This window comes from Olea europaea, chromosome 13, assembly GCF_002742605.1.
Source record: "Olea europaea var. sylvestris chromosome 13, O_europaea_v1, whole genome shotgun sequence".
In the NCBI taxonomy this organism is placed as follows: domain Eukaryota; kingdom Viridiplantae; phylum Streptophyta; class Magnoliopsida; order Lamiales; family Oleaceae; genus Olea; species Olea europaea.
Window position 1 is genome coordinate 26,890,708 of NC_036249.1, and position 20,159 is coordinate 26,910,866.

At 34.6% G+C, this 20,159-nt stretch overlaps 1 protein-coding gene across 3 annotated transcripts in view; it reads left to right on the forward strand.

Annotated features, from left to right (window-relative positions):
• Positions 1–3,205: 3,205 nt before the first annotated feature.
• The window catches only part of LOC111408073 (ATP-dependent DNA helicase Q-like SIM), a 21,696-nt gene continuing 4,742 nt past the window's right edge, over positions 3,206–20,159 (forward strand). The window contains exons 1-15 of one of the 3 annotated variants that reach the window (XM_023037842.1): positions 3,206–3,458; positions 5,107–5,750; positions 5,850–6,069; positions 6,155–6,265; positions 7,863–8,052; positions 9,330–9,675; positions 10,369–10,595; positions 10,881–10,937; positions 13,441–13,503; positions 14,119–14,199; positions 14,536–14,599; positions 14,847–14,946; positions 15,031–15,114; positions 16,806–16,893; positions 17,125–17,241. In XM_023037842.1, coding sequence (XP_022893610.1) covers positions 5,150–5,750; positions 5,850–6,069; positions 6,155–6,265; positions 7,863–8,052; positions 9,330–9,675; positions 10,369–10,595; positions 10,881–10,937; positions 13,441–13,503; positions 14,119–14,199; positions 14,536–14,599; positions 14,847–14,946; positions 15,031–15,114; positions 16,806–16,893; positions 17,125–17,241 — 2,349 coding nt within the window. In that variant the 5' untranslated portion in view covers positions 3,206–3,458; positions 5,107–5,149. The remainder of the gene's footprint in view (positions 3,459–5,106; positions 5,751–5,849; positions 6,070–6,154; positions 6,266–7,862; positions 8,053–9,329; positions 9,676–10,368; positions 10,596–10,880; positions 10,938–13,440; positions 13,504–14,118; positions 14,200–14,535; positions 14,600–14,846; positions 14,947–15,030; positions 15,115–16,805; positions 16,894–17,124; positions 17,242–20,159) is intronic. The other 2 variants (XM_023037843.1, XM_023037844.1) reach the window with 2 other exon arrangements.

The following is a 20,159-nucleotide window of genomic DNA, read 5'->3' on the forward strand; positions in this document are numbered from 1 at the left end:
TTAACGGTTACCCTGGTGCGCCTCTAACTGCACATCACGCCGGTGGTCTTTGTTTTCACAAACTCCTTCTGGATTGATCGAAAATCATGAAAGTAGCCTCGATTTTTGGGCAATTTTTTGAAGAATTTTGCAATATGTTTTCTGCTTCATTTTCGCTAGTTTTTTGGATAGTTATTGGTACGTTTTTCGAGCCAAATTCACCACCTTGAAGCTCTAATAGCAATTATCATGGAAGCTCACTCCAAGGATTGTGAATCAGTGATTTTTGGGCTCAATTTCATGTTACCTTTTGCTATTAGACAACCAATCCAAATAGCTCCAACCAATAACTAATATATTCACCTTGTTGCTCCTCAATTTTACCTACATGACAAGATAATGGTGATGATTTGTAGCCACAAACGCAATAAGGAAACTAATGAAAAAGAAAAAATGGAGACCAATGATGAAATAAGTAATTGCTGGTTTTTAGAAGTAATGGCAGCCGGATTTTTGTCTCTACCACACACACACATATTTCTCTCTCAATAGCATAGCCGTGTATTTTTCTCCTTTCACACACAAATCATACACTGGATGGCTAGGGCAAAGACACCATATATATATATATATATATATATATATATACACTAAGTTAGGCTTTAGTTGGACCAATAAAATATTAAATGAGTTTTGAGTAGCATTAATTTCTTAAGCTATTTCCAACTATCCATATTGTTTTCGGGTTGAGCATTTTGGACTTGGTTGATGGTAATTAAGGGAAAAATTCACAAATCAGGTTTTAACTATACACAATTCAAAAATCAGGTGTTAAGTTTCACTAATGCAAAATTCCTGTTTTTTCCTAATTAGTTAAAAATATTTATTAATTAAATATAAGAAAAGTCACAATTATACAATTAATGGTTACATATACATAATTATGGGTCACAAATTATTTCGAGATCACAAATCAAAACTTTTATAGGTCACATTATTTCGAGGTCACGGATTAAAAATTTATAGGTTATAGTTTGTGTCATTTGTCATAAATCCAAAAAATTATAGGTCACATATTTTCAAATTTGATGATCACAGATTACTTTTTTAGTCACAAAATGATCAAATTTCAAGGTCACATATTAATAGTTAGTCACAGATGACCAAATAGTTGATTATAGACACCAAACACCCGTTCTCGATCCGTCACAATACTTGGTCAGAAACACTATCCTCCGCCACAACACCATCACAACCATCGCGACCACTCCAAAAACTTACAAACCTAACTAAAATAACTCAACACCAGCCACCGCACTAGGCCAAGCAGGCCACCCAACGCCAGCAATGACAGAGATTGAACAGTAAGAGTACAACAGGTCGATCAGAAAACTGCCAACAAAAACCACCGACCACCACGCCATTGCTAACCAAAAATTGCCTACCACCACACCATCGCTTGTACAGCACCACAACCACTGTTAAGAACTGCAAATACAACAAACAAAAATCAGCCCCAAAAACTTCGGCACCACCAGATTAAATTGTTCAGCCACATCGCCACACCGCATGGCTACCTAGAACACCACCACACCACTCCATACCATCCCAAAAACTTAGATGCCACCAAATCGAACTCACACAGCCGTAATGCCAACACAACACACCGCTACCTAGATTCACCCCAACACACCACACCACACCTTACCTACCCAATCCAACGTCGATTTCGCCTTTGTTTCGCGACGCCATCGTTCACAACAACATTGGCCGGCAAAAGCTGAGTGGAGAAGAAACGCGCTCACACTCGTTACCGTCGTGAGCATAGGAGATGCAGCACTCACGCTCCTAGGAATTGTCGCGATCTGTGTACTGATGAACCTGAAGATCTACATGCAAAGGCGTCGTGATGGAGTTGCCCAAAGAGACGGCTGCGCTAATGCCGCGCCTTAACACACCATTGGTGCCATGTTGTCGGAGAAGAAAGAGACGGACCAGACAACGGACGGTATAGAGAGGGAATGATGAAAATGAAAGGAGAAATAAATCTATGGTTTGGGGATGTTGAGGTGTGGTGGGTTAATTATAATACCCGATTTATGATTAATTAAACTTTGGACCTGATTATTGAAAAGTGATTTTTAAACATCTAGTTTTGTGTAATTTCCACTGGTAATTAATTTATCATTGGTTGAGGCCCGTGAAATTATATTCCGACTTTTATATCATAGCTTGAGATTCATTAGGTATCATAATCCAACAAAATAATAATTTAAAAGAGAACCACGTACTTAAGAAAACGCTATAGCCCAAACTACGAATATATTAAGTTCAATTATCCTGCATTATAAGAAAGATTTTAAAAAATCATATAAGTTTGTAAACAATTCAAGAAAGTAAAAAGCTCAAATTGTAAAGAATGAAACTTTGATTCATTAATTTACACCACAATCTAGCTTTAACATTTTGATTCATAGAAAGCCTAACTTACAAAGGTTAACACGTACTAACTTTTGAAATACAACAATGTGATGCGGTGCAAGAGGCAAATAACAAGAAACAATCTTGATTTTTAGGTTATGTAATTTTTTACCGGCCTACAAATTATAAATAAAAAATTATATATAAAGAATCGATTCCGTTTGGTATTCACGATTTTAGTTCAAGAATCAAGAATCGATCCGAAACCCAATCAATTATCAGTTCTCAATTTTGATATCTAATTTAGAGGCTGTTTGGTTTCCATTAATTTTGCACAGTAATGAATTTTTAGACCGCTGCTCATTATTTGCCTGCTAACTCACGTGATTTGCTCAGAGACCAAGACTTCTTCTTTTCCAAAATTTGCCCTTGCCCTTGCCCATCGACTTTCCATCCCAAAACCACTCAGCCGAGAGACCATGGGTGAAATTGGAATTTTATGCCTTTTGAATTCAAATCAAAACATATAATATAACCCGTTTGGTATCCTTTTTTTCAAGCTGTATTTTTCTCTCGCTTCTTTTCAACCACACATTTTTTATTAAAATAATATTAGACGTAATAAAAAACTTTTCCTTATTTTTTAACCATACATTTTTCATCAATTTACTATTTAAAAATATACTTTTACATAAAAATCTCTCCCAAACACCCTCATAATATGTAGGTCCTTTGTTGATGTGATGAGAAAAATGTATTTTTGGGCAAAAATGGGGATCAAACGGATACTTAGTCTTTTGGGAACCCGAATCAAAATCTTCGATTTGATTTGACTTTGATTTGGGAGGTTGATTCCGATTAAATTGTCACTGACTTGGACCAGAAGGAGTTGGGAAAATGTACGGGCAGCCAAATAATTAATACGACGTCTTAAGACATTTCTATTTACCCTCTGATTGTAAATTGGGTGCATTTGGCGGTATACTGCCTGATTCTGCAATTCAATTTCTAGGGCATTCCCTCCCTTCTTTACCTACCGAAATTCAATACTGTGGAAGGTAATCAAGAAATCAACACTCACACACACATTCATAAAAATGATTACAGAAATATTATAATGATTAACTATTCTGTTTTGACATAAACCGTAAAATTTTCGAATTTGGTGTGGTTGATTTTGTATAGTTAATTGGTTTCTTTCTGGGGTCTAATGTGGGTCGCTATGCTGAAGTAGTATGTCAAATTTTTTGATTGTTACCGTGCTTGCTTGCAAATATGAATCCGGAATAGTCGAAACTGGATTTTGAGGAATATATCTTAATTGTTTTGACAATATTTTCTTTGTTATCTGAAGCTGAAGTCTGATTGCCTGCTAAAGTTACAACTTTATTATCCTTAATACTATAGTCGATTAGATGGATGTAACTGGAACCTTGGAACTCGGATTTGAAATAATTCTCCTTCATGTTTGTAGCACATTTTATTTTCTTTGGATCCAGTTGGTTTCTGATTATGGAATTCACATTTTAAAAGGAAGTTTGTGTCATATAAAATTTTCTGAAAAAGGTCCAATTACACTTCGCATAGTGGTAGATCCAGTACCTGGCGGGCACTTGCGGCTGCATTTGCTGGATCTGCCAGCAGCTATTTTTTTTTTGTTTTTTTGGTTGACAACAGATAATTTTTTTAGGTTATATTTCTGATAATTCATTTTCCATTCAAACGTTGCTTCCGGCCAAGTTGGTTAGCGCTATCCTCGATCAACCAATTTTTATTGCACAGTTTTTATAGTTCTACAATTTTTACCAAAAAGTAAAGGAATGAGGGGGAGGGGATTCAAACTTGGAGCTCTTTTTAGAATAGAATTATAAAAAGTTTGACCACTATGCCACTCGCTGAATCGTGACAATGGTTTTAACAAATTTATATATATTAGATATTAGCGTGCTTTAATGCAATAGTAAATATTTGAACCCGTATTCTTCTTTTGAATTATATAAAATTTGGCAACAATGTTATTTGATGAGTATAGTTTATTCTTATAACAAAATTATATATGTTCAATTTCAACAAAAGAATTGTTATATTTAAATTTTAGGTCTTGTTTGATTTCCATTTATTTATGAATAAATTTTTCTCTATTTTATTTTCAACCATATATTCTTCAATAAAATAATTTTACATAAATTCAAAACTTTTCTTTATTTTTAACCACATATTTTTCATCAAATCACCATTCCAAAAGCATTTTTTGCAAAAAAATAAAAAATAAAAATGACATCAAACGAGCTCGTAATATTTTATTGGGCCGACGGTTGGCGATCAACAGTCGTCCATGCTGACTCAAAATCCTGGATCCGCCATTGACTTCGCCCCGGTTTGATAACCATGAGTTTTTTGAGGATAATAAATTTTGGAATGGTTATTTTTTGAAGAATGTGGTAGAAAAGAGTCTTTGGTATACTTGCACAATATTTTATTATGAAAATGTGTAGTTAAAAACAAGTTCGAAAAAGAAAAAAAAGAGTTTTGTTTTAAGGGTTGTCAAACAAATGCTTCAAATGTTTGGAGTGAGTCCATAGTGAACTTCCTGTAAACTTTTTACTTGGTTCTGCACTCTTATTCATTTCTTAATGTTTGCTTTCCTATATAATTTTTACTTGGTTTTGGCCCATACTCATTTCTTTATGTGTGCTTTCTTTTTAGGTTTCTTTTGTACTGTTGTTTTGAAGACAACAGTATCTACATCATGAAAGGGTACAATGTAGATTCCGATCATGTTATTGCAGAATTAGTTGGAATGGGGTTTGACTTCTCTGATATTACAGAAGCTGTAAAATCAGTGGGTGCATCATTGGATGATGCAGTTGAGTTTATCTTGAATGGCTCTCGAAGAACCAACAGCAGTGCATCAAGTAGTTCTGCATGTCTCAATGTAAGTAACAAGGTTCTTGGGAAAAGAACCACCTCTTCCACAGAATCTTTTGGTAAGATGCGGCAACAAAGCATAACAGAACACCTGATGTCAGCATCGAGGGCCAAGAGAAGCAAGGTTACAATTGAATCTCATGCATCTGCCTCTAAGTCAAATATCATGCCCCGATATGTGGAAGAACCAGAAGTTTCCCTTCCCTTAACCATGGATCCTAGTTTAAATATCAGTCCAGCAATGACCATTCTACCATCTTATTGCAAAGACAAAGAAGAACTTAGGTCATACTGGGAACATAAGGTGAATAGTCTACTAGGTAAGCATTTTGGATATTCATCCTTGAAGAATTTTCAGAAAGAAGCTTTGGAAGCTTGGTTATCCCATCAAGATTGTCTTATTCTTGCAGCAACAGGATCTGGTACATTACTTTTACCCCTTCCTGTACTCTGCATCTATTTATGTTCATTATTTGATTCAGGAATATTTTCTGCATCTCAAAACAACGACCTGTTTGTAGGAAAATCTCTATGTTTCCAAATTCCAGCGTTGTTGACTGGGAAGGTGGTTGTTGTTGTTTCACCATTAATTAGCTTGATGCATGATCAGTGCTTGAAGCTAGCAAAGCATGGGATATCAGCTTGCTTTCTTGGATCTGGTCAAATTGACAAAAGTGTTGAACAAAAAGCGATTAGTGGTGTTTACAACATCATTTATGTCTGCCCAGAGACAATTTTAAGGTGAAATTTTTTTTGTCACTTTGATGTTCGATCTTTTATATGTCTGCCAACTGTAACCGATATGAGCATTTGCATTCTCTTGCAGACTTATCAAACCACTTCAGAGCCTTGCGGAAGGCCGGGGAATTGCACTATTTGCAATTGATGAAGTACACTGTGTTTCTAAATGGGGTCATGATTTTCGACCTGACTACAGGTTTATGTTCTTCACTTGCGTCCCCTTACTTGTTCTGCCTATTAATTTGAACACATTGGTTTTTTTGTGATTCTTCCTGAATGATAATAGTTGAAACTGTAATTTAGTTGCACACTCTTTTTCAATAAGTTTTCTGCAATTGAGGTTGATGAAGACTTGTAGTTTTGTTTCTTGTTGGTAGGGATTTTTGACATATTTTATGGATTCATGAGAAACCAGCAAATAAAAAATTTAACCTCACTAACATTTTAAGAGTCACAAGGGTAAGGTCACCTGGTGAAATTGTTTACGCATTGATTTCTATATTGAACCATCTTGGGAACAAGAACAATCATTTGTCGCAGCCAGGGTATTTCTGATCTTGGGTATTGGCCACTTAACCTTTGTGGTCATCATGGTTTTCCCCAAAACCTGGCCAAAATCTATTGATCCCATCCTGCCACAGAAGTTCGAATGTGTCCAACTTAGTTCCAATTTTAGAAGCACCACATGCTTTTCTGCCCTCTCCTATTCCTTGGCTTTGTCATCAAATAACTCTGACCATGTTTCACACGAGCAAGTTATCTATTTACATTGTTGCTATCTTTCTTGTTATACAGCTTTCCTCACCAAGCTGAGGCCACTAGGTAATACAATAGGAGTGGCTTCCATAATATATCAGGTGATGTATTTTATTTTGCTTATCGGACAGCAGAAGCATGTAAATTGGTAGGGTTTTATCAGGGCATTTGTTCCTTCATAGTTCATACAAGTCTTGGCTAATTGTGTTGATTTAGAATAAGCTGATGCATTTGGGCATGAGAGGTTAATGGAATAAAGGACTGGGTGTATGCATTCCATATAAGCCACAAGAGATTCAGAATGGGGGTTTGGATGGCTGCTTGAAGAAACATTAGTCTCTTGACACTCTGTTTGATTCATTTGTAAAGGAATCACTCTGTTTGATTCATTTGTAAAGGAATCATGAAATTATCAGAATCGTCAAATTTAATATGACTTGTAAATTTTAAATTTATTTTCAGAAAGTTGTCTTATTGTTTTTCATGTCATTTATTCTCAGTACAATGCATGATAAAACTTCTGGAGCTTTTACTTTAGCTTAGGTTGATGCATTACTTGTTCTTTGTTGATATGGTCAATGGGTTTCCTGATGACATTTACCAACGAAAGAACTTTTCTATTTCAAGATAATTGTTATATTTAGTAATATTTCATATGATTTGCATTGGAACTCGAGTTTCACAAACTGTTGTCTGTTTCAAAAAGGGACATTTGTAGGTTTTCAGTTTCTTTATTATAAGGCTACTAAAATTCAGGAAAAGTCAGAAATAGTTGATATGAACGAACCAAGTTTTCTGGTTCAATGATTGAAGCAAATTTCCACATAATGAGTTAGGATTCAGTTTTTGAACTTAAAGCTTAGAAAAGTTAAAGACAATAAATGATTCCAGAGAGAAAATCTCATTGAACATGTAGACACATGGTAGAGTTCATATTGTAATTGTTTCCACGAGCCAAAAAAAAAAAAAAAAATTATTTTATATTTAAATCAGTCACTTACCATCTTCTCTCACCAATAACTTCTCCTTCATTTCAGGCGGCTATGTGTTTTAAGAGAGAACTTCGGAAGGGACAGTTTGAAATTCTTGAAATTTGACATACCATTGATGGCTTTGACTGCTACTGCAACTGTTCGGGTTCGAGAAGACATTCTAAAATCATTATGCATGTTGAAGGAGACAAAGATTGTTATTACTTCATTTTTCCGGCCAAATCTTTGTTTCTCGGTCAGTATTCATTTCTTTACTATTCCACACAGGATATACTAGCTTTTTCCATTTGTTTGTGCAGCTGATAATATGCACGTGATTGCAAATCTTGATCTATGTTTTATTCTCATGTAGTTATATGCAATAATGTTATATAGGGTCTGTTTGGTAGTGATTATAAGAATTGATTTTTTAACCATTAGAGAGAAAAGTGGGTTCTACCTGTGAGTGAAAAAGTAAAAAATGATGTTTGGAATTGTAAAATGACAGTGAAAAAATTGATTTTTTGGGGTGAAAAATTGCTACTAAACGGGGCATAATTTATTACTATTGTAGTTAGTCTATGAAGCATAAACAATTCTTCTAGGGTGGTGTGGTTGCGTTTGATATGTTACGTAATGGACGCTAATACTTCTCAAACACTCCAAGACATGTGTTGAACACTTCACATGGTATGTCCTATTTTTTATATATTTTTAAAGTTTTGACACTTGAGGGACACCTTTGGGACGTGAGCTTGACACGCCACATGGGGTGTCCAATTTTTTTTATTTATCTTTATAAAAATTTGACACTCGAGGGATGCGCGATTGGCACGTAACCAAGGCACGAAGTGGTGTACCCTAAATTGTACATATACTTTATAGTTTTAACAATTGCTAGAAACATATCCATGCGACATCATGGACACCAAAAGTGCTGTTTTTGTAAATTTTGTAATATAATATTGGGAAATTTTTAATTATTGAATTTGAGTAGAAAGGTAAAATAATGAGAGAAATTATTCAAACTTCATGTTGAATTTGTTTTATGTCTACTATATGCTTTTTTCTTTATACAGCAGATGGCAGTAGTAATATATATTTCACTCTAAAGTTTATCTTTAAAACAACGAATAGTCACTTCTCTAATTCAAAGATCTCACATGCAAAAAATCAAAGCTAAGGAATTTTATTAAGAAATAGTAAAGTACCAAAACAACATTATAATATACATACAAACACACACACACACACACACACATGTATAATTTTGAAGATTTTAAATTGTCTTGTCCCTGATGTATCTGTGTATATATATAATTATTATTTTTTTTTGAAAAGTCACGCACTGTATGGTTTCTATGTCACATGTCTGTGCTTCTTATTTTTTATCATTATTTATATTCATAAGTATTCTTGTTACTATTATTTTTATTGCTGCTATTATTAATATTTTTATTTCATTTTTTTAAGTACAACTTTATTGCAGGCATTTTGTTTCCATTCCTTCACTGAAATTGGTACTATTTGCAGGTGAAACATAGTAGAACATCATCTTTGTCTTCCTATGACAAGGATTTCCGCGAATTAATAGAGGTTTATACCACAGGGAAGAAATCTGCCAAAACATATAATTTAACCCCACAAGTTCTGGAGCATTCTACTGAAAACTCTAGTTGCAGTTCAGATGGTAGCATGACTGAAGTAGATGGAACTTGCGAAAATGAAGTGCATGATATTGATGATGATGTACTTCCAGAAAATGACGGAGTTGGTTTGCAGTTGGAAAATAGCTTAAACTCTCTAAATGAGAAAAAATCATCAGTTCAGTATCTTGAAGATGAGTGTGATCTGTTCCATGACGCCGATGATTTGGATGGTAACAAACTAATTCAAAGATATTTGAATGTATTTGACATGATATCTATCAGCCAAATTGCATTATACATACAGTAGGATTTTTGATAGGTCCTGTGGAGGAATATGATTTCATCTGCAAACTCTATCCGTCCTCTCTTAAATTATAAAAAAAAGAAAAAAAAAAAGGAAAAAAAAAAAAAGAAAAAGAAAAAGAAAAAGAAGAGAAACAATGGGTAAACTTTTCAGCCTTTCAGGACTTTGCTTAGTAGAAGAAGGGAGGACTTTGGAAATAATGTAGATGATTGTATACTCAAGCTCTCTCTCACATCATAGTTCTTCAGCTGAAGCATTTTTACTTCTTTTCCCCACATTTGTTTCTTTGTCAGGTTGGTTGGAGGCGGGGTGAGGGTGGGATGTACATTTGCCAAATCAGCTATATATTGGGGGCAACATTACTGTGCAAACTCAAGGGGTATTTAATTACTTGTTTCAATTGGTTTCTCTTCATAAGCCCAAAAAAGATGTTTAACCACTCTTTCGATGGATCACTCTATTTCTCTTCCATAGAGCATCAATAGATGTCAAAGCACTGTCTTCTTACAATTTCCTCCATCCGAGCCCTTTAAATTTTGAAGTTTTCATATGTAGTTGTGATTTTAGCTTACGTCTTTCTTCGTCAATGAAAATTTATTCACTAACCGAACTGCTGCAGTTTCTTGTGGTGAATTTTATGGACAACCACATATAAAGCACTTCGATAATTGTGGGTCACCTGAAACACATAACATGCTGAACAAGCCAAAAGAAAGGCCCGCACTTGAGAAGGGAGATCTTGGAGAGGGACCAACAATTATATATGTTCCCACCAGGAAAGAAACTTTAAGCATAGCGAAGTTCCTTTCTAGTTATGGTGTAAAGGCTGCTGCTTATAATGCCAAGGTACCAGTCTTCTTATATTTTACTGGATTCTGGTCATGCAACATTCTTCATTTCATTAGTATTTATGTCATGTACTGCAGAGTACATTAGATGTACTGTGTCTTGGGAGTCGGAAACGATTTGGGTTTACCTTAACAAGAAAATTTAACAAAAATCAACTCTCCCTTTTTCTTTTCTTTTGGAGTCTAGTTAGTACAATCATTCTACCAAATGGAATTGTGTTCAACTATAATTTCATCTCCTTGATCTTCAATTTGTAATTAAATTTCTTTCCTTTCGTCACAGTTGCCAAAATCACATCTCAGACAGGTGCACAAGGACTTCCATGAAGATGCCTTGCAGGTAACCTTGATATAAAAGCAAATAACTTGAACCATTGTTTCCAAATCTCAGCAAAAAGATTAGTGAATTTGATTGTTTAGAATAAGATGGTGAAATAACTTGTTTCATTAGTCACAGAGAATGCTGAATATATACGAGTACCCGAAGAGAAATCACAGGATTCACATTCATTGATTCTCGATACTAATTTAGGAAACTAATATGTCTAACATATCTAACTAAATCAGAGAAAAATAGGAAACTAATACAGCTAAATATAATTATATAAATACATATGATGCGTCTGAAAATCAACTCCAGATCATTCTGCTCTGCCTTACAAAATCAACTCCTTTAATTCTATACTCCCCCTCAAACTGGAAAATAGATATCGATCATTCTCAGCTTGGAAACTAGATGGTCGAAGTTGATTCTTGGAAGGGCCTTTGTAAGTATATCTACAGTCTGAGGATGTGTAGGAGCATAGATCATCTTGATGATTCCCTCTTCTATTTTCTCCATGATAAAAATGTCTATCTCCACGTGCTTCGTTCTATCATGATGAACTGGATTTTTAGCTATGCTGATAGTATCTAGAATATCACGATACATTTTAATTGGGTCATCACATAAGATCTTTAGTTCATCTAGGAATCCTTTTAGCCATATCACTTCGCATATGCTAAGGGTCAAAACTTGAAATTCAGCATCTGCACTACTCCTATTTATCACAGATTGTTTGTTTGCTTAGCCAAGTGACTAAATTTCTCCATACATAGGTGCAGTAACCAGAAGTGGATCGACGGTCAGTTATAGAACCTGCCCAGTCTACGTCCGAGTAGACTTCAATGCTCTTATTGTTCCCCTTTTTAAAGAGTAGTCCTTTGCTTGGTGTCATTTTCAAATATCTGAGTATTTGGTATACAGCTTCCATATTTTCTTCAGTTGGATTATTCATGAATTAGCTAACAACACTTATGGAGTATTTGATGTCAGGTCTAGTGTGAGATAAATAAATTAGTCTTCCTACTAGTCGTTGACATCTTCCTTTGTCGACTGGAGCACTACATTCCTTCATCCCAATCTTATGCATTGAGTCCATAGGAGTATTCGTTGGTTTACAACCGAGCATAAATGTCTTCGTAAGCAGGTCAAGGGTGTATTTCCTTTGGAAAATAGTTATTCCTTTGCTTAAGCGGGCCACTTCCATGTCGAGAAAGTATTTTAGATTTTCGAGATCCTTTATCTTAAATTTTGATGCAATAATAGACTTTAACAGACTATCTTGTCCTGATTGTTTCCTATGACAATTATATCATCCACGTATACAATGAGAGTGAGTTTCCCATCAGGCGAGTGTTTGGTAAAGAGTGTATGCAGATTGTCCCCGTGAGTAACCATATTTCTTCACAACCCTTTTGAACCATTCAAATCATGCTCTTGGTGATTGTTTCGTCCGTACAATGATTTCTTTAATTTACACACCTGTCTGGAATTTTTTTTCCCTCTGAAACCCTGGTGGAATTTCTATGTAGACTTCTTCTTCTAGGTCCTCATTTACGAAGGCATTCTCGATGTTTAGTTGGTGAAGTGGCCATTGGCCAGTGTAAGTTTGAGGCCAAAGATAAGAGGACTCGAATTGTATTTAGTTTAGCAACAGAATTGATTCGATATGTTTGAGTGTAGTCTTTCGCTACTAACCTAGCCTTGTACCTGTCTAAGCTTACATCTGCTATGTATTTTACATCGAAGATGCATTTACAACCGACTGGTCTTTTTCTTTTTGGAAGTTCTAGGAGAATCCATGTGCCATTTTCGTTGAGAGCCTGAATTTCTTCATTTATGGCCTCTTTCCATTTTGGACATTTCATAGCCTCTTGAACATTGTTTGGAATCCCTATAAGTAACAGATTAGAAATAAAAGCACGATATACATGTGAAAGATTGTCATATGACATGAAATTATACAGGGTGCTGAGTACTAGACCTGACTCCTTTCCGTTGGGCAATGGAACCTCAAGATCATCAAATGATAAGGAAATAGAATCAGATGGACTTTTGATGTTACCTGAATCCGCAGGGTCAGCACTTAGATCAGATGCTTGGCCATGCTCGGGAAGAATTGGATTCTCTATTTTTTTGTCAGTTTTTGACCTTCTGGAGTAAACTTGGAGTTCTTTGCCTTTTCACCTGCACTTAGAGTCGGAGATTTGACGACAGGTTCTACAGGTTTGATTGGAAACTGAGGAGGAATGAGCAAGGTTGGCTCGGGTGATATGGATGTAATTGGCTCAGGTGGTATTGCCGTAGCTGTGATAGGTTCTAGTTGCCAAAACTGATATTCTTCTCCTCTTCTAATGCCAGAATTCTCCACCTCTATGAGTTTTGGGGTAGAAAGTTTGATTTTCAAAGAATGTACATCCATAGTGGTATAGAATTTTTTCTTTTCTGGCAAATAACATTTATTTTCAAAGAATGTTACATCCCTAGTTTGTACATACGCTTACCTAGTCTCTGATAACAGGGGCACACTTTTGGAAGTTTAAAAGTTCTATTCTATAATGGTGTAGTAGAGAAATCCATCCAGGTAACACTTTGACTGCCTTCAGGAAGCCTTGAGACAAATGAGTTACTGAGTAAATGTCATCCTGCAGAAAACTTAGGTTTCTGCTTTTATTTTCCATTTGCTTCTCTATTATTCAGTATAGAGAATTGTTAATGTTAATCCTTTGAAAGCTTGAGCGTATATAATTATTGTAAAGAAGCATTGCCAGGCCACGCTTCTTGTCATCATTCCTTCTTTGGGTTTCTATAGTCTAATGCAATTTTGTTTCAAGGTTATGTTGTGTGTGATAAGAAACATATTTAGGTAGCCTGCACACTCTAATAAATTTTGGTCCTTGAGAACTTGGTATTATCTGTAAATGTATTAGAAGTAACATAGCATCTGTTCTGAGAAGAATTCAACGTATTGGCATCTGTTGGTTAACTGGTGAAGAAAATCGTATTTGCCTGAACATTTGTTCTTTATCCTGAGCAACTGTAGTTCAATCTATTTTAACTTGATACTTTGTATATTATTAAGCAAATTTTTTTATCGTATTTGCCTGACATTTGTTCTTTATCCTGAGCAACTGTAGTTCAATCTATTTTAACTTGATACTTTGTATATTATTAAGGAAATTTTTTATCTTTCCTCCAGGTGGTGGTTGCAACTATTGCTTTTGGAATGGGTATTGATAAATCGAATGTCCGTAGGATTATTCATTATGGATGGCCCCAGGTCTATTCTTAAATTTGATGTTACTGCATGTAATTTGATTTTTTGATTATCTTAAGGGACATTTCCAAAGGAATCTTATAATTCTCTAAAGATGTTTTCGAATTTAATGCAATGTGAATACTTTATTATATTCATCCCTCTAGTCTTATACTGTAGTAACAGGTTCATCAAGCATTTTTTTAAGGTTGTATTATTATTATTATTATTATTTTTCAACACCATACTTTTGTTTGCCATCTGTTTCTTGCCGGGCACAAAATTTTTAGTTTCAATCTGTAATTTTCTGCTTGTACAACATTTGGTTCTCTCTGTAACCCTTTAGTAGTTTGTTTACAGAGCTTGGAAGCATACTACCAAGAAGCTGGTCGAGCAGGTCGGGATGGAAACTTAGCAGATTGTGGTTAGTTTGATCCCGTTTCATGTGAAATTTATTGGAAGCTTAAAATCTGCCAGTTGTCCATTGAGTTTTTATAAACCTATCATGTAGTTTAGGAAGATAAAGGACATGTAGAAATTGTAATTCACAATCTCTACACTCTTTACCATTCAGAAAGCAATTTACTTTGTGTTGCAGAAGTGAAATCTTGTTGATTTTTACTATATATAGATGTCAAAATATATTAAGCTATTTGGTAACTGTTGAGCAGTCCTATATGCAAACATGTCAAGAATACCAACACTTTTGCCCAGTCAGAGAAGTGAAGAACAAACAAAGCAATCATATAAGATGTTATCTGATTGCTTCAGGTGAACATCAATTATACATGCATCAGATATGTTTTTTCCCTCCGTGCTTGTGAATATCATTTTCATTTTTTCTTATCCCTGCAGATATGGAATGCACACTTCTTCTTGTAGAGCCAAAATGCTTGTCGAGTACTTTGGCGAGGAGTTTTCCCAGGAGAAATGTCTCTTGTATGTGATGTTTCATTTCTCGCAAGCTGCTGTCCTTTTCTGTATTGTATACTCTTCGATAAAAATAATAAAAGAAATTGTAGCTGGGTTTGGCTCTTAATGTTATTGCCTCCATGTTTCTTGTCGTCTCTATTATCACTCTAGATATTGTTATTCTTAAAGAATTTCTTATTAATCTGCTTAGAAAAAGTATAAAATTTGTTCCTGTGGTGAACAAGTTTTCGTAGTAGTTGGATCCCTTGTGAATGTATGAAATTTTTGATTTCCATAATCATTCATCGTCGTCGTTTTCCCATTTGCAAATGTAGGCATGCCTGTACATATACTTAGCTTGTTTTTGAGTGTCCACTTATGTAGACACTTTTTTTAAGTGAATCTGAGAGGTTCTATTGAGTTTGTTGAATGGATTGGGTTTTGATTGAGCTTTACCCTTCCATTTCATACTCAATCTAGTTCTGCTATGATTTGCTATTCTGTAACACGAACACTTCAATTAGGGTAGCGTGTCCGTGTCCAACACGTGTCGATATTGACACTTCTCGGACACTCTATCATAAACATTTTTCATTGTTTATTAAAAACATTATATATTTTTAACTTAAACTTATTAGTAAGTAATAAATATGTATTCATATTTAAAAGATTTAAACAAAAAATAAAAAGATAAAAAAAATTAATAACAAGTGTAAAACAAAATTTATACTATATAAATGAGATTTTTAAAGATTTTAATTAACGTGTCATGTCGGTACTTTTTTGAAAAATCATGTGTCGGTGTATCTTATTGGACACACGTGTCCGTGTCTGTGCATCATAGATTTGCTAGATGTGTTTTATCATTTATGTATATATATGTAGTGCATGAAATAAATAAATGGCCGCCATTTGACAAAGGTGATCAAATTGTTCTCGATAATCTTATTAAGTATCTAAAGAAAAGCTCCATTCTCTGTAGAACCCCTTGGGCGGGCTGCAATGAACTGGTAGTTATATGAAGAGCTTGGTCTTTATCTCACTTAAGGGCCTTTGTTGTTTGTTCATTACTTCATTTATTAAGTGAGCTGTATATGGATGCAATTTGTTTGCTTATGCAAGTAAACTAGGGAAACATGAACAAAATATTATTTTCTCCGTAGGTGGTTTTTTGCACACTAATAGTTTGAATTCAGAATATACTATGAGATAAATCTTTCGATTTACAATTAAGTATACGCAAATTGCATCACTTCTTCCTCACCACGACCACCTTTTGCCAAATTATTCTCTCTCACTCTTAAATGAATAGTTTCTAGTGCATATGTGAGGTAAACAGTTTCAATTCTGAAGAAGAAATAATTTCGTACCTTTTGACTGCATGATGTTTGTCTATTGCTTCTTTGTTTGCAAACAGTGATGGACAAGTGCCGATATATACTTTGTGTCCATCAAGAGCACGAGCTTAATGCAAATGTTCATTTTAGATTAATAACCACAAACATCTTGCCTTGGTTTATCTTGATTCACTGGCAGCCTTAAAATGCTTACATTTCATTTCTTGATAGAGAGTAATCAGTCTGGATATGTTGCTAAACTGAATTGATTAATGTCTGGAACACGATTCTCAATCAACATCTGTTTCGTTGTCGGTGCAATAATGGCTTTTTAAATTACATTTGGGATCTTATGGTACCTCCTACTTGTTTTACGTGCAGATGTGATGTTTGCATAAATGGGCCTCCAGAAATGCAGAATCTGATAGCCGAGGTGACAATACTCTTGCAGACTATCGCTGCTCATTATGTGGGTCCCATAAACACATAGTTTATGTTTTGTTTTTGCCTTAACACTTTCTTATAAGTTAAAATTTGATCTGAGCTGTCTGAAGAATTCCAAATTTAAAAAAAATTATAGATTCCAATTTGTTTTGTTTTGTTTTGCTTTTTATTTTTTTTATTGTGGACTTATATTTGATTTTGAGTATGTCTCCATCGTACTACAATAGATCTTTATGAATTCCATGCTGAATTACAGGGACAAAGGGGTTCTATGGATTTCTCATATGATGATGGTGTTGTCCCTGCCTTCACACATAAGAGATTTACAGAGAAGCCGAATCTTAGAAATTTTGTTAGTAGAATAAGGGAACAGGTACTTTTGTTGTTGTTGAGAATACAAAGACATGCACTGGCACACAAAATTTCTCGTTTACTTATATGCAGATGCCTGTGCAATCACTATGCGAGCTTTGAGTATGTAGTTGAGATTAGCGTATTTTTTGCCTAAATGTAAGGTTGTAGATTTGCAATTCTTTATTTGCATGTACCCTATATTCATTTTGTATTATATTTTACCTTTGAAAGAATTGCAGATCATAGACATGTTCTTCTGAACCTTTTGAAGAATATTTCAGATATAATGAAATAAATAGATTATAACATAGAAAAGATTTTGGAAACAGTTTTCTCCATGTTCTTCTCAGTTTCCCCATTCTTAATTTATTTGTTTCTATGCAAATGACAAATGGAGGGGTGGGCTAGAGTTCTCCAAGTCACTTTTCCTTTTGGGGTGGGATGGTTCAAGTGGCTGTTTTCTCCTTGTTCTCCCCCCTAAAGAAGCTGCTGTTAATGTAACTAAATAGCATGTTGATTATCTTCATCTATTGTGAGGCTTGAGAAATGGACTTGAAGTCGAAAGAGCTTGCAAAGTCTAATAAGAATGTTAGCAACTACACATTTTGCAGACAGACAAAAGAGGTTGAAAGTCTGTTGTGAAAGGGTGGAGAGAAGGCTAGCGGGTTGGAAACGTATGCACCTCTCAAGGGAGGCCGTCTTACTCCCATAAAATTCATTTTTTCAAATCTCTCTACTTATTTTTTTGTCATTGTTTTCTATTCCTAAGGCAATGGCAAAAAGATTAGAGATGATCCAAAGGGAGTTTCTTTTGGGAGAAATATGGGAGGAGAGGAAATTACATTTGGTTAACTGGGGTGTAGTTTGTTCTCCCATAAGGTTGGGTGGTCTCGGATTGAGAGTCTTGTACTGTTTAATAAGACTTTGCTGGATAAGTGGTTGTGGCGATTCGGAGTGGAGAGGGAGAGTTTTTAGAGAGAAATTATAGGGGCAAAATACTCGATTTATTTGCTTTCTGCGAGGGTGTAGCCATTGCTTAATTGAGTTGGCATCAGAAACTATCTCTCTACTTTGGCTGATGGTTTGAAAATAGATCCACTCGCAGTTGAAAGCTAGATTATGATATAATAGGTCATTAAATGTTTATCACTTATCTTCATTCTGGTTAGTATTATTTTGCGTAAAAATTGATGTGAATTGACCTGTATGCTACAGGTATTTTTGGTCCCATTGTAATTATGTTCCATGAGCTGCCTGTTTATTCTGAAGTCATCTTAGTATGTGTTTGAGGGTAGAACCTAGTCAGGAAAAAAATGTGATCATTTGGTGATGTAGAGTTTAGAGCGTGTTGGCTAAGCTTAAAATCAGCTTATTAGCTGTTTCTTTTGGCAGCACGCCACATCTGCTAAGTTCATAGGAATCAGTGCATCTGAAGTCTGAACACTTAAGTTGGCCTGAACATGCATTTGATAAATTTTCTAACTGATTATTTTACGGAATTATAGGTGGGAAATATATTTATTTCCCAGTAAAATTTCTATTAAAAGAAATTCGCTGCACAAAGGCTATGGAATGAGAAAAAGTGACTTACACAATTAAATGTAAGACAAATTCTGAGAACTACCGTGATTGGCTATAAAATGCATTAGCGCTTGTGGATTGCTTGTCAATAAAAAATGTGATCATTTGGTGATGTAAAGTTTAGAGCATGTTTAGCTTAGCTTAAAATCAGCTTATTTGCTGCTTCTTTTGGCAGCATCCTAAGTCCATAGGAAGGAGCGCATCTGAAGTCTGAACACTTAGTTGGCCTGAACATACTTTTGGTAATATTTTAACTAATTATTCTATATAGAACCATAGGTGGGAAATTTATTTATTTCCTAGTAAGTTTTCTATTAAAATATTGAATTTGCTGCGCAAAGGCTATGGAATGAGAAAAAGTGACTTACATGAGTAAATGTGAGACAAATGCAGAGAATTATAGTGATTAGCTATGAAATGCGTTAGTGCTAGTGGGTTTCTAGTAAGATCTAAATTTAAATAGCTATTTGGCACATGCCCTTTTGCATGTGCTTCTTTTGCAGATTTATGGCCCAATTTTGAAGGTTTGGTCATCTCTTTGTACAATTTCCTAGAAGTCACATTTATCACGCTTTTATTTCCTTCTGCTTAAGTTTCTGTCTTTATATGCACGTTCAGTATATCTATGACCTATTAATGCCTGCAGATATTGCGAAGGCTTATATAAAATTCTCATGTCATGTCAAATAAGAATTGGTCAGCTATTTCTTTTTCCAATGTGCCATTCAATTTTATTTTTCTACTTATGGTCAAAATTATATGCATCATATTGAAACTGTCACTAAGTAATATGACTCGGGTAATTATTAGAATTAAAGCTCAAATCATACATGTCAAACATTTCAGTGGAAACCATTTCGCTGACCATAAAAGTCAATCATGCCATTTTTCTGAAAAAGGAGAAATTTTCAATTCTGATCCATGCGTACTGCAGTTCAATAATTTAATGGATAGTTATCAATGATGGTCCTTTGTTTAAATGTAGAATTTCGGAATTGTCTGTTAGTAGAACGTTCTTATGAGCACACTTGATTAAACATAAAAAATCATTTCTGATGTTATGCCATATGAAGTAAAAATATACCTGGATGTTTGACTAGTCAAACTTTGTCTGTTGGAAATAGAATGCTGTTTGAATAGGGAATAAATAAGGCCAGATCCCATCTTTAGGTGGAGAGAACTAAATTTGAAGAAAGATTCATTATGAAGAAAAGAGGAGAGAATACATCCGTGTGGTGATCTTTTTTTTTTTTTTTTTTTTTTTTTTTTTTAAAAAACAAAAAAAAAAAAAAAAAAAAAAAAAAAAAAAAAAAAAAAAAAAAAAAAAAAAAAAAAAATTTTTTTTTTTTTTTTTTT